This window comes from Nerophis lumbriciformis, linkage group LG07 (genome assembly GCF_033978685.3).
Source record: "Nerophis lumbriciformis linkage group LG07, RoL_Nlum_v2.1, whole genome shotgun sequence".
Lineage (NCBI taxonomy): Eukaryota > Metazoa > Chordata > Actinopteri > Syngnathiformes > Syngnathidae > Nerophis > Nerophis lumbriciformis.
In genome coordinates this window covers 35,117,501-35,135,000 of record NC_084554.2, presented here as the reverse complement: position 1 = coordinate 35,135,000, position 17,500 = coordinate 35,117,501, and the positions used below count along the sequence as shown (strand labels likewise).

The window sequence follows — 17,500 nt, the reverse complement described above, 5'->3', positions numbered from 1 at the left end:
AGATTCAAGGTCGGATGACGTCAGGATGGGAACGCTTCTGAAATCTGACCTTATTATCAGATCAGTCATACTGGAAATGTGCAAAAATTGGTAAGAGATGTGGTGTCTATCATTCACAATCCTTACGTAAGACAACAGTGTGGCTCGTGCCAGCAACTTCAGGGTTCCAAGTTCGATCCCCGCTTCCGCTATGCTCGTCACTGCCGTTGTGTCCTTGGGCAAAACCCTTTACCCACCTTCTCCCAGTGCCACTCACAGTGGTTTAAATGTAGCTTAAAGATGTAGATAATGGGTTTCACTATGTAAAGCGCCTTGAGTCTCTAGAGGAAAGCTCTATATAATTATTATTCACTTCACTTTACTTCATTTTATGCATTTGAAATCTTAAATGAATAGCTAACAATTGAGTTAACAGATCGAGGGTCCTCTATTGCACCCATTATGCCCTCTAAAAACACCCAGAAACCGCCAACAATACTCCATTTACATGTTGTGACCTGAATATTAATCAAATATGAGTGATATTGTTATTATAGGCGCTAACACAGACGGCCTATTTTAGCGGCGCATTGATAGCAGGAGCTAATACTAGTTTACGCTGCTATTGTTGACACACTGAGCTGGTGGCTGCTTCTGCTTTGTCTCAAACTTGGTAAAAGTTAATTCTAGATTATAATTCATGCATGTCTCACCTGGTAGTAAATAAATGTGGCCATGGACCGAGAGGCTGGTCGACTTTGATATCCCCCGAGATGGCAAAAAAGACGCTTGTTGAGGCAACGTTTTTTCAACTTTTTGTGAGGATTGCGATTGAATCGTCATCTAAAATATGTGAGCGTCCCGTCAGTCTGTATCCCAGCGAGAGTGGAAATAATACATTTAGTCTTTGTTTTATTACGGTTTATTATGGTTAGTTTGTATGTTTAGAACCTAGCAATGCTGCTGATGCTATAGTGTTTCAATCATGCTATATCCGTGTAGCATACGGCTTCTAAAATGTATTGCTCATCCCTCTTGAGTTCGGGCTCAAAAATATAAGGTTCTGGATTATCATTTTTACCCAAAGTAATCGTTGTTGGCTCTCACAAAGTCTGCATGATTACATGATTAGCATTGTTGTTGATGGGGAAGGGATCTCTGGTTTCTAACTTTGTCACGGATCACGTGACTGGCTTCCTCATTATCTCTCAAAATGGCTCGAGAATCTCTGTGAGATTGATACTATTTGTAACATATCTATTTACTGGTACATTTTGTCTTTTGTTGTCATAAAACAGATATATATTATAATAGCGTCATTATAGAGGAAATTTGTTTTTCCATTCTACTTGTACTTTAACTGACTTTTGATAATGTTTATTTACGAGTTAGAATGCATAAAACCAAGAAAAACATGTGTTCTTGTCCTACATAAGGATTGTGGGCAAAACTCGATGACATGAAAAAGTGCAGTTCCCCTTAAAAGACAATAATTATCTATCACCTACATTTTAGCTATGTGATTAACAATAAATATGTTACTTATATTTAGACTTACATATAGACTTATATTTTCTGTTGCAAAATTGTTCTGTTGGTGACAAAAATAATATTTTGGAATGAAACATACATTATGTTGCACATATTCCTATTCATTTTGTCATTTAAAGGCAAAGTTTTTGTTCAGATTGGCCGCTTTGAGGAAGAAAAAGACACGCCGTCGGCCGTTTGAAGGTGACTCGGCGAGGAGGAGGAGGAGGTTTAATTTTTCATTTACAGCAGATTTGATCTGAGCTCGATGCGGCGATGAAGCCGATGATGAGGAGGAGGAGCAGCACAAGTGATGGATGACCTCCGCGAGCATGTCACTCAAACAAACACGTTCCAGATAGAAAGGGATGGAATATCCAAAGTGCGCACACACACACACACGCACACACTCAGATCCAATTGAAAGAGTCGCAATGATACAAATAAAAATAGAGATCGAGATGTAAAAGGTCTAAAAAGCTTTGGAATGTTTGCTGGACGAGTCGAGCGTGAAAATGTGAAGTGCAAAAAAGAATGAAAGTGAAATATTGATACGGAATATTCTAAAAGCCTGGACAAACAACACACAGACTTTAATGGATGTTAACACACGCGTGTGTCTCTGGGTGTGTTTTATGTGGAAGATTCAGATTTTATTGTCAAAATGATGGAAATATTGATTTTGAAAAAATGAACTTATGTTTTCCGCTGCTCATTTTTAAGGAAAATTCATAATTTTGCCTTTTATCAATAGTAATATTTATTACAAAATAATATTTTTTAAGTGATTAACTACATGAAAAAACTTTCTTTTAAATGTCCAATTCCATTTACAAATTCTGGATTAAAAAATGTATGTAATGTAACTTTTATGTTTTTCTGTCTATCTGGAGATACGCTGTTTGATGGCCCCAAATAATGACAAAACAGTAATGTTTAAAAAATCAACATTGTTAGTCTTTTCTGACTGCTTTACTGCATTGTTTCAAGCAGAATTGATTCTTTGTGCGTCCATTTTGACAAAAGAAGTTTATGCAAGTTTTTTTTTTGCAAGTGGCATCACACTGAGTCGCCTCCATGGGCTTAAAGTCACAAAGCTTGTTTGATGGACACACTAATTCATTATTTAACACACACAAACTGTATAATTCATCCGCAGTAAGATGAATAAATAAAAGTGACTTGATGACAGACGAGTGTTATCAGAGCGTAAATCATCACGCTGAGTGTGTGTGTGTGTGCGCGTCTGTGTGTGTGTGAGTGACACACCAGTCATCGCCCCATACACACACACACACACACACAACCACACACACATCTTTCACTTGTATCTTTTGGGTTTCCTGCGTAGGCTCCCAGAGGGCCGTTTGTTTACGGCTGCACAGTCCTGAGGGGCGGAGCTTATAGGAGAGCAACCAACGCGGTGACAGATGTTCTTTCATCTAGAACCATCAGAACTTGACAACGTTCTCCACTGTGGCCCGTGTAGGTGTGTGTGTGTGTGTGTGTGTGTGTGTGTGTGTGTGTGTGTGTGTGTGTGTGTGTGTTCAAGCCTGACACCGTCTTACGAATAAACATTCTCATTTCATAAAGAAATAAATAAAAGAATGGTGCTTAAAAAGATCATAAACAACACTGGTGTGGATCGATAATTAGCTGTTAATTGCTGTTTTTAACACACACGCTGATGTGTACACTGCTGCCATTAGAGGCTAATGAGCACAGAGCTAACAAAGCCTCATCTGCCTCACAGTTTTAATGACCTCATCGCTAACCATTAGCCACCTGATGAGCTCTGCTAACTTGCTACTAAAGTATGCTAATGTAACGAGCAAACAAAGGCTAGCACAGCATGTTAATGTACAATATCTGGCAAAAGTCGGTACAACCTTTACATTTTTGTCAGCAGTTATTCCAGTATATTTCCTCAAATGACAACATAAGAGGAAGTAAACATGGATGTGCTTTACAGCAGTCAGTGTACAGCTTGTATAACAGTACATATTTACTATGCACCGACAATGAGTCAACATGCAAATGAGAGTAATGTGTCTTGCCGACAGTCAAGCATGGTCTGGAGGTGCATGAGTGCTGCCAGCACTCGGGCGCTGTGGTTCATTAAGGACTCATTTCTGCATTGTCCCTTAAATAGCTACACAATGGTTGGTGAAATTTGTGGTGTGTATTCACTTTGGCAGATACTGCAATGCTGTTCTCTGATTGGTCGCTTACCTGCACACTTTGTGCGAGCCCGCAGAGGTGGCCCGGGGTTCCCTGTGCCTCCCTCCAGGGGTCTGGTGAGCAGAACGCTGATCTCGTACTCCGTGTCAGGGTCCAGGTGTCCGATCTTGTGGGTGGGCTTGTCCACAGGTGTGGTGTCAATCAACATGCCCGCCATGGTGCGGTATTCCACCTTGAAAAAAACAAACACCCACATATTCCACAGTCAGGACAGGCTAAGAAATGAGAGGTCTTTCGAGTCTAAATGGTCCTGTGGAGGTTCTAGACTTGTCCACTCACCTCTCTCTCTATAATTGGACCGTCTCCATTGATGGAGTTGGCGTTGAGTTGGATCCACAGGTATGTGGCACCCACTGCTGTTAGCTGAGGGGGGGCGATGGGGACTGGCGGCTCTGAGGGACAGACACAACCAGGATGAATCTCAACACACGCACACACACTTTCTTTGGCCTCTCCTAACAAGGGAAGGAAGGAGTTAACGAGTTAATTAATATTCGTGACCTTCGGCGAGTCACGGTAGACCTGGAATTTATTACCCACAATCCCCGGTGGTGCTGCTCTACTTCCTCCTGACCCACTTCACACACACACACACACACAGACACGTACAATAAGTGTGTAACAGTGTGTGTATCACATTCATGCAGACATCACAGAGCTTTGAGTGTAGAGAGTAATCACACTTCACTAAAATTAACAAGCTTTGACAAACTTTTGCTCAAACTTATCAACATCAACAAAGACAATGCTTACGTTTGACAGTGAGGTCAGCGTACGAGGAAACGCCTACGCCGCGATCCGATTGGCCGATGCATCGATAGCGTCCGGAGTCGCCTTTGGTGGTGTTGTCCACGTCGAAGGTGGCTACGTAACGGCGCGAGTTGACAGGCTTGGTTTCCCTGACGATGGCTTGACGGCCGTTCATACCCTAGACATAAGCAAACAAATGATGATGATAACCATAGATCAGTGCCATTGAAGTACTGAAAAACATTTTGGGGACCATATTGTAAGAAAGTTAAGGAGTAGGGGCTAGACCAGTGGTTCTTAACCTTGTTGGAGGTACCGAACCCCACCAGTTTCATATGCGCATTCACCGAACCCTTCTTTAGTGAAAAACACAATTTTTTAAATTTTTTTTCAAATTCAAGACAAAGTTATATGTTTTTGGTAACACTTTAGTATGGGGAACATATTCTAAGTAACAAAGACTTAATTTAGAGTTTTTGGACACTAGGGGAACATATTCTAAGTAACAAAGACTTAATTTAGAGTTATTTGGTTAGGGTTAGAGGGTTAGGGCCAGGGTAAGATGGTTAGGGTTATAATAAGGCCATGCCGAATAAGGCATTAATAAGTACTTAATAATGACTAGTTAAGAGCCAATATGTTACTCATTTGCATGTTAATAAGCAACTAATTAATGGTGACTATGTTCCCAATACTAAAGTGTTACCATGTCTTTTTACTGGTGCACAAAATGAACCGTGCATGAACATCACCTTGTTCAAAGAACAAAACCAACACAGTGCATAAACTCACAACAAATTACACACCTGCAAATCAGTGTGACTTCTGCTGTTGCCGTATCCGTAATACGCCGATAGGGAGAAGTTTTTATTTACACGATGAGTCGGGAGTGTCGGGAACCCCTAGGGTTCGATCGAACCCAGGTTAAGAACCACTGGGCTAGACAATTTCTGCAAAAACGCTGGTCAAAGATCCTTTAAAATGAAGAGCGCTCTGCTACAACAATATGACAGGAGCACACTGCTGTTTTTAGGACCGGAGCTCGGTACGCGATTCGTACCTGCAGGAAGAGTTGCACATTGCTCTGAGGGCGTCCGTTGACGGTGCACGCAAACATGGCCGTCTGTCCCGCGTTCACTTCCACACCTTTGATGTGCAAGAAGTGAGGCGTGCTCACTTATGACACAAAAACACACACGGGGCAAAGGTCACACAAATATCATGACTAACTAATATCAATCTGTCGTGTTCACGTGAGTGTGTGTTTGTGTGTGTGTGTGTGTGTGTTTGTGTTGACATGAAAGTAGATTTTGGAATGAGAACATCAAAGCCCAGGCCAATCAATTTACATGCTAATGAACTCCCCTGTCTTAACACACACACACACAACACAGTGACCTTGATTCTTTGATGCACACGATAACGTTGTTATCCAATCAAGCACCGAGGAGGGGGTCTAGTGTGTGTACTTACTGCACTGGTGTCCCTGCAGTGTGATGTCTCTGATGGCCACGCCCCCTCTGTGCCCGCTGCTGACAGCCTCGAACACAACCTGATTAGCCAAAAAATACCATTGATAACAACAACAACACTGTCGCTACAACAACAACAGCAGAGGTAAGTGTGAATGTCCAAATGTAAAGTACATTACAGCTTTGTTACCAAGTACACAAACAAACTTCCAGCCCTCCATCTTTGTTTTCTTTGCCACTCAAACAGGAGTTGACTCTTATTGTGACAGTTAATTAAACGCCTGCTGTTGTGATCTGTAAGTGTGTTCCTCTAAAAAGTTATTTTAATTACTCCCTGCCTGTGTGTGTGTGTGTGTGTGTGTGTGTGTGTGTGTGTGTGTGTGTGTGTGTGTGTGTGTGTGTGTGTGTGTGTGTGTGTGTGTGTGTATCTTGCCTGGTAGTAATTAGGCCAGAAGGTGGACACAGCAAGCTCCACCCCTTTCCAGGTGTGTTGGGCGGGGCCAGACGAGTTAAAGACAGGAATACCCAGAGGACTGTTGTTCTCTGTAGCGCACACAAACAAATGTTGGCATCTGTGGAGACCTCCTGGTCCACCGCACTGTGTGCGTACCTTTGACGTAGATGTTCAGCGTGGCTGCCATGGCTCCCTCACGCTCTGCCACCTGATAGAACATGAAGTTGATGCAGTGCGTGTCGTTCTCTTTGAGTGGCGGCAGCAGCAGATGGGCGCGTTGGCCGCTATAGCGACCCGTCGTGTTCACGTACAGGTAAGGGGAGGAGCCTGGACAGAGGTTGTGAGTCATCGCCTTGACACAAAAAGCTATAGCTAGCAGGGGAAGTTCACCACCTGACGCATAAATTGGTTTGTGTAAGCTAACTCTTTTACTACTGAACCGTTGCACCCAAAAGGGTGAAAATGTGTGAAAACATGCACTCCCACTGTGTTGTATGTGCACTCTACAAAATACCAACTGGAATTTATAAATGTTTAGCTGAATAACCACCGAATTCGGTGCACACAGTTTTGGGTACTGACAAGCATGTGTGTAAAATGTATAAAATAACCAAGATTGGCTGAAAAACTTGGACCAAAACATATCGCCAACTAAAGTAAGTTGGGAATTATAAACAGCTACTTTTTTCCAAAATTTTGCACCCTGCGGCTTCGAAGAAGGTTTGGATAAATTATGGATTTTTCTTCGCTGACGGCAATAATAAAGATAATTTTATAAAAAAAATACAAACAAAAACACTGACCGGGTGTTTTATTGTTTGTGCTATGGTGGCATTTTTTGGACGAATTTGCTCACTGCAGGTGCTGCAGTGTCCTTCCATTTATCGGCAGTGCTTTTTCTCCTAACCTGAGTACTGTTCAGTATTCTAGCCGTGCACAGCATTTTCTACTCGTATGGATTCTTAATTCATCACTCCAAGCAACGTTTGTAATTTTTACAATATAACTACAACTATTTATACTTACAAAAGCATCCCATGTGTGATGTCTGTAGGAGTGTTTTCATGCATATTTGTGCGTGCTATTGTATTGTAATGACGCTAGGGTCGTCAGCATTAAGTAATATGCTAACACATTTACGAGTGTCTGTCTTATTAATAATAACTTACAACGGCATTATTTTTGGATTGTTTTAGTTTCACAAATGTCTCAGTAAATCCACCAAGACGTCACCGTGGAGTTATTGAGCCTGTTTAGCTGATTGGAGTGCTAGCTTCCGCAGTTAGTGGGTCCATGACGATGACTTCTGTTTTGTTTAAACCCTCGTTTTACTGCCGTGTTACAGACATCATTTGGAAACAATTAAGGTATGTAAGTACACATTTACAGAATCTTACTGTGTTAACAACTCATTTTGCAAGGTATACAGGTAAAAGCCAGTAAATTAGAATATTTTGAAAAACTTGATTTATTTCAGTAATTGCATTCAAAAGGTGTAACTTGTACATTATATTTATTCATTGCACACAGACTGATGCATTCAAATGTTTATTTCATTTAATTTTGATGATTTGAAGTGGCAACAAATGAAAATCCAAAATTCCGTGTGTCACAAAATTAGAATATTACTTAAGGCTAATACAAAAAAGGGATTTTTAGAAATGTTGGCCAACTGAAAAGTATGAAAATGAAAAATATGAGCATGTACAATACTCAATACTTGGTTGGAGCTCCTTTTGCCTCAATTACTGCGTTAATGCGGCGTGGCATGGAGTCGATGAGTTTCTGGCACTGCTCAGGTGTTATGAGAGCCCAGGTTGCTCTGATAGTGGCCTTCAACTCTTCTGCGTTTTTGGGTCTGGCATTCTGCATCTTCCTTTTCACAATACCCCACAGATTTTCTATGGGGCTAAGGTCAGGGGAGTTGGCGGGCCAATTTAGAACAGAAATACCATGGTCCGTAAACCAGGCACGGGTAGATTTTGCGCTGTGTGCAGGCGCCAAGTCCTGTTGGAACTTGAAATCTCCATCTCCATAGAGCAGGTCAGCAGCAGGAAGCATGAAGTGCTCTAAAACTTGCTGGTAGACGGCTGCGTTGACCCTGGATCTCAGGAAACAGAGTGGACCGACACCAGCAGATGACATGGCACCCCAAACCATCACTGATGGTGGAAACTTTACACTAGACTTCAGGCAACGTGGATCCTGTGCCTCTCCTGTCTTCCTCCAGACTCTGGGACCTCGATTTCCAAAGGAAATGCAAAATTTGCATGGTTGGGTGATGGTTTGGGGTGCCATGTCATCTACTGGTGTCGGTCCACTCTGTTTCCTGAGATCCAGGGTCAACGCAGTCGTCTACCAGCAAGTTTTAGAGCACTTCATGCTTCCTGCTGCTGACCTGCTCTATGGAGATGGAGATTTCAAGTTCCAACAGGACTTGGCGCCTGCACACAGCGCAAAATCTACCCGTGCCTGGTTTACGGACCATGGTATTTCTGTTCTAAATTGGCCCGCCAACTCCCATGACCTTAGCCCCATAGAAAATCTGTGGGGTATTGTGAAAAGGAAGATGCAGAATGCCAGACCCAAAAACGCAGAAGAGTTGAAGGCCACTATCAGAGCAACCTGGGCTCTCATAACACCTGACCAGTGCCAGAAACTAATTGACTCCATGCCACGCCGCATTAACGCAGTAATTGAGGCAAAAGGAGCTCCAACCAAGTATTGAGTATTGTACATGCTCATATTTTTCATTTTCATACTTTTCAGTTGGCCAACATTTCTAAAAATCCCTTTTTTGTATTAGCCTTAAGTAATATTCTAATTTTGTGACACACGGAATTTTGGATTTTCATTTGTTGCCACTTCAAATCATCAAAATTAAATGAAATAAACATTTGAATGCATCAGTCTGTGTGCAATGAATAAATATAATGTACAAGTTACACCTTTTGAATGCAATTACTGAAATAAATCAAGTTTTTCAAAATATTCTAATTTACTGGCTTTTACCTGTATATCTGTGACTTATGGTCTGGTGCGGCTAATATGGGGAAAAATTATTTTTTTCGTCTAGAATTTCGCTGGTGCGGCTTATATCACAGTGCCCTCCATAGTCCGGAAAATACGGTAATTACCCATAAGTCATTGTCAATTTGTCTATTGATTATAAAACGTTGAGGATATTTTACATGTATGCTAGCACAGTGTTTCTTAACCATGTTGGGCCGTAAATAAATTTTTGTCAGTTTTCATGAGTCCCTTCTTATGCAGTATATTTGGTTGGTAATTATTTTTGTAATCAGCACACACACACACACAAACACACAAACACACACACACACACACACACACACACACACACACACACACACACACACACACACACACACACACACACACACACGGGTGCTAAACAAATAATCTTTGTGATTAACACATGGTTTCATATTATTTGACAAGGTTGTAAACTGTAAGTACGTTAGATAATATCACTGAATAAGATTAAAATAAAACATTTTATTTGAGTGGGCCCTGGGCCCCTCTGTAGTGGAAAAGTCAAAAAGGTTAAGAACCCCTATGCTAGCATATGTTCGAAAGCAGTTTCATCACAACCTGTAGGGGGCGCCACAAATGTCATTCACAGCCCATCCACCCATCCATCCATTTCCTACCGCTTATTCCCTTCGGGGTCACAGCCATGTGACAAAATTAGAAAAACCCATTGGAAGATCAAGTCAGTAAGTCAATGACAGACAGCTAGCATGTCCTGTTAGCATGTAGCAAGATAAAAGTCAACAACAGCAACAATTAATTTAATTAACACAATTAGTATTTCAAGCAGCCAATAAAAGGCCGGCATGAGTTTGCGTCTGATTGGTTGGATGCTGCCGCACTCCCACCTCTACTGACTTCACTGGCACCATAGTGGCTTTACACACACACACACACACACACACACACACACACTTGCATGTGTATTCAAAGGGAATGTGCATGCCGACATGCTGATAAACACTCATTAACCCCGAAACACACACACACACACACACACACACACACACACACACACACACACACACACACACACACACACACACACATTTTCAGGTGGCAAACAGATGAAAAATTCAAACCCTGTTTACATTTAAACTGTGTTTACCTGAGTGTGTGTGTGTGTGTGTGTGTGTGTGTGTGTGTGTGTGTGTGTGTGTGTGTGTGTGTGTGTGTGTGTGTGTGCGCACTGAACACACAAAAAAGTTATTTTGACCTCCAGGTCTCTTTGACGCACAAAAGCATTATGGGAATATCAAACATTCACAGCTAGTGTGTGTGTATGTGTGTGTGTTTGTACGTGGCGGGGGTTGCCTTCAAGCTTCAGCATGTGTGTGTGTGTGTGTGTGTTTTGTGTACATCTGGCACTGAGCTGATAACGCTCCTATTAGAAATATTAATATACCCTGAACTCAGCAGAGACACAAACACACGCACACACACACACACACACACAAAAGTGGAGTAAATCAATGAGCAAGCGCAGCCGCGTGACTGACTAACATTGTGGTTGCCACGGCATTTCAAAATGTCAACGTGGTCAATTCAAATAAAGCTTATTAGTGTTTAATTTTTTGCCATTGAATGAATTAACACAACATATAATGGATGTTTACAATAATCAACACACATTATTCCTATTTATTTCACTACAAACTAAGCACCAAGCAATCTGATGCCTGCCTTTGTGTGTGTTTGTGTGTGTACACTAAGGGCATTACAGGAGATGACTGTTGTTCACACTGACAGCAAAGAGGGAATGCAACACGCTTCCGAATAGATTGAACTTGTACCATTTATAAGAACATTAAATGGCACACACCGCTGGCCGGCGCGCGCGTGTGTGTGTGCGTGTGCGTGTGCGTGTCCGTGTGGAGGAGCTAGAGAAGAAAACCGGGAAAAAAACAAAAGAAAAAGAGTTAGAGCCACCAACCCTGTGGCCATAAAAAACACATGCAGAACTTCCATTTAAAAAGTGTCCATTGAAGAAGATTTATCACCAAAGTCAAATGCCATCTGCCCAGTGACAATAGAGGAGTGTGTTAAATGCTACATGGTACATGATACATGCTTCTGAAATGTCATGTGTAAGTATAAATGTGCAAATAAATAGTCAGCAGGTACTTTAAAGATAACTCTGCAAAGACAGGAATCAGAAAAGTAGTCTGTTTTGAACACCATGATAGTGAGCGCCTTCATTACAGATACTCTTCTGTGTGTGTGCGTGCGTGTGTGTGTGTGCGTGTGCTGTCTGATTGCCTCCATTGGCTGCAATTAGTCACACCGACACACAGGTATAGATGAAAAGAAAGGCGAGACCCCCCCTCCCTAATAAATCAGTTGAAATAGGACAGTAAGCACGTCCACTCTGTGTGTCCTCGCTCACATTGTCTCTTACGTGATTGGCTGCCTGATTTAAGAGCGCTGCATTCTCATTCGTCAGCAGTGTAACCTCGGTGAGCATGTGACAAACGGCGTCTCTCTCGCTCTCGCCCCATACACACACACACTTATGTGTGCAACGGAGTGTGAAGTGTCCGTCCATAAGTCAGAGGAGAAAGTGTTGCAAGATAAGAAAAGCTGCAGATTGTCTTTGGTGCTGCATTCAAGTGCACAGTGAAGAAAGATAACAGAAAGCTTACACGGTGCCTCTTTTAATCCCCAATAAAAGAAGAGGACATGTGTGTGTGTGTGTGTGTGTGTGTGTGTGTGTGTGTGTGTGTGTGTGTGTGTGTGTGTGCATTATCTACTACATGAATCATTTAATTTAATAACACTACTTATTTATTAAAATGTATTCTAAATATTTATCATCTCAACCACCTTGAACTCTCTGCAGTTGAGTAAAACAAATCCCCCTGCCAGTATTTAAGAGGCCATGTGCTAGGTTATAATTAATTGTGACAAAGCTTGTTTAATCAAGCAATTTCAAAATGGAAGTCGTGTTGAAGTCCAAACAGCGCTTTATGATCCAATCCATCTTTCTCAAAGAACATGAGCTTTAGGAAGGTTCCATGAGGGACACCTGGCAGGCAGAATTGTACCTGTAGGGAACCACTGCTCGCCCGCCGCTCTGTCCTGAGGGTCTCCTTGCTCCCAGTCCAAGTCCTCTTCTTTGGACTGGACCAGACTGCAGTCAGGACCGTGACCGAAAAGACATGCTGAAAGACAGACAGCAAGACGCTCGATTAGACTAATCGCAAAACATCGTGCAGGTGGCTGGACATGTTAGCTCTTTGTTCACTGCCTTAGTTATAAGGCTGTATTTCTAACATGCATGAAATCTGTCGGTCGCATGAGGCTGGTGCAAAATTCTCAATTAGGAATTTGAATGTGTTTGGAGAACATGCATCCATAACATCTATCTTTTATGTGCTTTTTGTAACTTATTTGACAAAACTATTTTACACCTATTTTTTTAATGCATACATTCACGCCTCTGAAGGGTTTGAAATGTAATCACCTTTTAATAAAATAGCAACAGTTCAAGTAGGTATAGAAAAAAAAAGATTTTATTTGGATATGATAGAGACACTGATGTGAAATATATTCTAAACGTATTTATTAACCATGCAAAACATTATATTCACAAATGCAAATGGTCAAAGAAAACACCTCGAATAAGAGAATACATTTTTGAAAATGACAGACATTTCCATCTGCTTAGCAAACTGGGCACTAACAAAAAAAAAATAAAAATTCTGAAATTATAATCAGTCACTTATGAGTTATATGTTGTATCCCTCTTTATTATTTTGTATCATTGTGTTATATGTGATGTAATTTCAATTGTTTTTTGTATACTTGGTAATGTAAAATAAAAAATCTTTAAAAAAAAAAAGGAAAAATCTATTTAAAAATTATTTTTTTTAAATTTCAATACAATTCATTTGAATAATTGAAATTTTAATTGAGTTGGCTCCCCATCAAAAGGATGTTAAAATGGAATTACAGGAAGTATCAATAATTACAACTCCTTATAGCCCAGTAACAGAAAGACTGTCAGATTTAACAAATGCTTTGGCTTGAATACTAAAATGTTACATTTAATATTACATTCAAATTCCCTCCATTTTGAATACTTGGAAAAAGTATAAAGTATTCTGAGAGTTATAATGAAAGTTATAAAGTTATAATATATTAAAGTATCTGTTTTATAGACAATACTTGTATTCTTAATTGTCAATGAAAAACACGTACTGTAATTCAAATATTTATACAGGACGCTCATAGTAATAATATCCATATGAATTTTGTATAACAGTCCTGCATTAAATACACTGTATACTGTAAAGCATGATATTGGAATAAAGCAAATTTATAAACTGACATTTCAATTCTATATAAATCAATTTTAATTGTAATTACAATTCTACTTCCTGTTGGCAATCTCAGTTCAACTCTAATTCAAATTAATTGATTTAAATTGGAATTTGAGAGACATTCACAATTTAATGAAGAATTTTGCAGGAGCCTATTTTGCATTTAATATTTGAGGAGCAGTGTGGCGACTGGGAAGCGGATCAGGGTCTATGGTCAGTGAAGCTGAACATGCGTGTGTGGGCAGCCCCTGAGGCCAGGTGGACAAAGTGCCTTGCTCTGGGACACAGCAGCAGTGACTGGGGACCGCCAACCCTCTGGCTCTACCTCCTAAGCCACTGCAGCCTTTGTTAGCATTGTGCCTACCACTCCTCGCAGTGTCCTCACTTTGCTTGTGGTTTTGAAGAAAACAAAAGAGTGTTTAAGAGCAACCAGTTTTTCGACAGGAAATGAAAGCAAGACCCCCTCCCCTTTACATACACACAGCTTTGGGAGGGATGTCCATGTCACATACCATTCCATGCTGCTACATGTGTGTTGGCAGAGTGATGACAGGGAACAGAAACACACCCCGAGGACACACATTTTGTTCTCTTAATGTGTGTGTGTGCGTGTGTGTGTGTGTGTGTGTGTGTGTGTGTGTGTGTGTGTGTGTGTGTGTGTGTGTGTGTGTGTGTGTGTGTGTGCGCACGCAAGTGCGAGACATTTCATCATCATTGATTGTCTCCAGTCAGGTGGTCAATAAACAGGTGACTGAAATTTCTAACGTTCATGTTAGAGACTCGATGAAGGCGCTCTGATCGATGCACAATCATCCACTTGATTTATTGATCGGTCAAATATTGATCTCCAGCCACCGTGGTCACGTGACTTTTCCCAACATCCTTTGCTGTTGTTTACTGTTCATCAAGTGCAAATGTCCTGAAAACCTAGTGTTGCCATGGTGACCGTCGAAGGTTGGAATATTAGGCCGCCGCCCCTGATCAGGAAGTGCATTTGTTTTCAGATCCAACGTCAACTTCACAAACATCTTACTGAAGGTCTGCATGTTCAACTGTTTTGCATAAACCAATATCACCCGTTTTCATAAATGTACACAATATCACCTGTTTCACACAGTATTACCCTGTTTCACACATTAGCATACCACCTGTTTCACCCATAGAATCACCTATTTTACACATGAAAAAAATCACCTCTTTCGCACACAGCACCACCGCCTGTTTTACACATAGCATTAGCTGTATTACTTGTTTCACACAAATAACATCACCTGTGCCACACATCTGACCCTCAACTCTCTCACACATAACATCACCTGCTTTACCTATTTCATCACTTGTATCACCAGTTGGACATATCACCTCTATCATCAGTTTCACATATCATACCAACTGTTTCATGCGTAACAACATCTGCATCTACTAACTAATTAATACGCGAAAATAATAACTTCACCTGTTTTTCACATCCGACACACCTGTCTCAAACTCTCACATAATATGACCTGCATCCTATTTAATATCACATGTATCACCTGTTACACACATCCTCTCTATTATCTGTTTTACACATAACACAACCTGTCTCAAGCAAAAGATCATCTGTATATCCTTACTAATACGTGTAGAGAATAACATACGTATAGAGAATAACATCACCTGTTTTAAACATAACCTTTTTCCCACAAAACAGCATCACCTGTATTATCCCCTTCACACAAATTATCACTTGTATCATGTCTAACATGCAAATTAACTGTTTCACATAACAGCACCTGTTTCACCTATGAAAGTTATCACCTGTTACTCAGATTACCTCTGATATCTGTTTCACACATAACACAACCTGTCGCAAGCATCTGAACATGACCTGTATCTACTGATTCACAGATAATAATTTCATCTGTTCCAAACACATCACCTGTTTTACACAAAATAGCATCAATTATATCACCTGTTTTACACACACAGTACCTATTTTACGCATAAGAACACCTGTTTCACATAACCAACATCACCTGTATCACATGATTCACACATAAGGTCACCAATTTCATATAACAGCACCTGTTTCACTTATAATATGACAATCATCACCTGTTACACAGATCACCTGTCTCAAGCATATGAACATCATTTGTATCTCCTGCGTAGAATTTCACCTGTTTCAAACATAACAACCTGTTTCCCACAAAACAGCATCACCTGTGTCATCCACTTCACACATACCACCTGCAGGGTTTCCCCTAGACTGCCAAAATACATGTGGTAGTGGGGCCGTGGTCAGAAGCGTGGTTATAGGCGTGGTCACCATGACATCATCGAGTAATTTTCTATGATATCTGTTTCTTTATTTTCAATTGTTGCAGCTTTTTGTACAATGTACTTTGTTGAGATCTTTTCAAGTGCCTAGAGACTTAATTAGGTTTTTTTTAAATAAAAAACAACGAGCAACAAATCCAGCATCTTTTTATGGTTTTATTATAAAAAGTAGTCATGTTTAGAGACTACTTCTGTCCCTCGATGTCCCTGACGAAAGGTGAGCTGCAGCGAGCATGACGTCACACTTGCTTCGCGCTGCTGCGGCAGGTTTGGACTTTCCCTTTTTAAAAGCTGCCACTGTCTTCTTAATATTTGCACATTTTGTAGATGACTGTCCGCGGGAATATCTAGGATATATTAAAATTACGTCCACATCGCAGACATGTTGACAACACTCCAGACTATGGCGTGCGTTTTGTTTACATACGGTTTTGGTGGTCGAGTTTTCGGTACATCACTTGTCAATAGTGTGCAAATAATAGGCAATATTTATCAATTCATACTGTAACGACCAGCTGGTGTTAATGTTTTATGTCCGTGTGGCTTGGATTGGATGTCAGTTTTTCCCATGTTTGCAAACACACCGTCCGTGCCTGAAAAATGATTGGCAGGAAGAGGAAGTGTCCGGCGAAGCGCAGAGACATAGTGTTTGCATTGGAGGTAAAACCTGTTGGAAATGTGCCATTTGTTATCATAAGATTGGCAATAAATGTTAAAAGTAGCGTCAGAATTTGTGTGATTTCTTCTGTGGGCTACAATAAAATATATTACTTTAATTTGTTTTCAAGTAAAAAAAAAAACTTATTTTCATGGTGTAGCGGTAATAAAAATGCTGTGGCGACGTGCCACATTCAGTTACATTAAGGGGAAACCCTGACCTGTATCATGTTTAATACACATCAATTGTTTCACACTTAAAATCACATGTATCATCTTTTTCACAAATAACCTGTTTCAAGCATAAGAACATGACCTGTCTCCTAATTCACAGATAATTTCACCACCTGTTTCATCCGTTTAACACACACACAACATATTTTACGCATAAAACCACTAAATGTTTCACACTACCGACATCACCTGTAACACATTTATTAGTAACAAAAACCTGTTTCATGCATAGCATCACTGCTATCACCTGTTTCACATGCAGTATAACAACATTATCTGTACGTACATACAGTATGGATCATGTATAACACCCTGTTTCACACATAGTATAGTCTGTTTCATACATAACTCAAACATCTGTTTCACACACAACACATTTCAAGCATTAAAAACATCACCTTAATGTCCTGATTCAAAGATTTCAACTCCAAATGTTTCAGACATAACTTTACCTGTTTCATCTGTTTCACACATACACATAGGAA

General features: G+C 40.5%; 1 protein-coding gene across 5 annotated transcripts in view; it reads right to left on the bottom strand.

The window, feature by feature from the left end:
- Positions 1 to 17,500, bottom strand: part of LOC133609599 (receptor-type tyrosine-protein phosphatase mu-like) — a 98,520-nt gene that overhangs the window by 43,795 nt on the left and 37,225 nt on the right. For all 5 annotated transcript variants that reach the window (XM_061965332.2, XM_061965338.2, XM_061965333.2 and 2 more), the window contains exons 2-9: positions 12,525 to 12,641; positions 6,583 to 6,753; positions 6,406 to 6,515; positions 5,974 to 6,052; positions 5,561 to 5,676; positions 4,504 to 4,678; positions 4,030 to 4,142; positions 3,742 to 3,922 (exon numbers count right to left, since the gene is read on the bottom strand). In XM_061965332.2, coding sequence (XP_061821316.1) covers positions 3,742 to 3,922; positions 4,030 to 4,142; positions 4,504 to 4,678; positions 5,561 to 5,676; positions 5,974 to 6,052; positions 6,406 to 6,515; positions 6,583 to 6,753; positions 12,525 to 12,641 — 1,062 coding nt within the window. The remainder of the gene's footprint in view (positions 1 to 3,741; positions 3,923 to 4,029; positions 4,143 to 4,503; positions 4,679 to 5,560; positions 5,677 to 5,973; positions 6,053 to 6,405; positions 6,516 to 6,582; positions 6,754 to 12,524; positions 12,642 to 17,500) is intronic.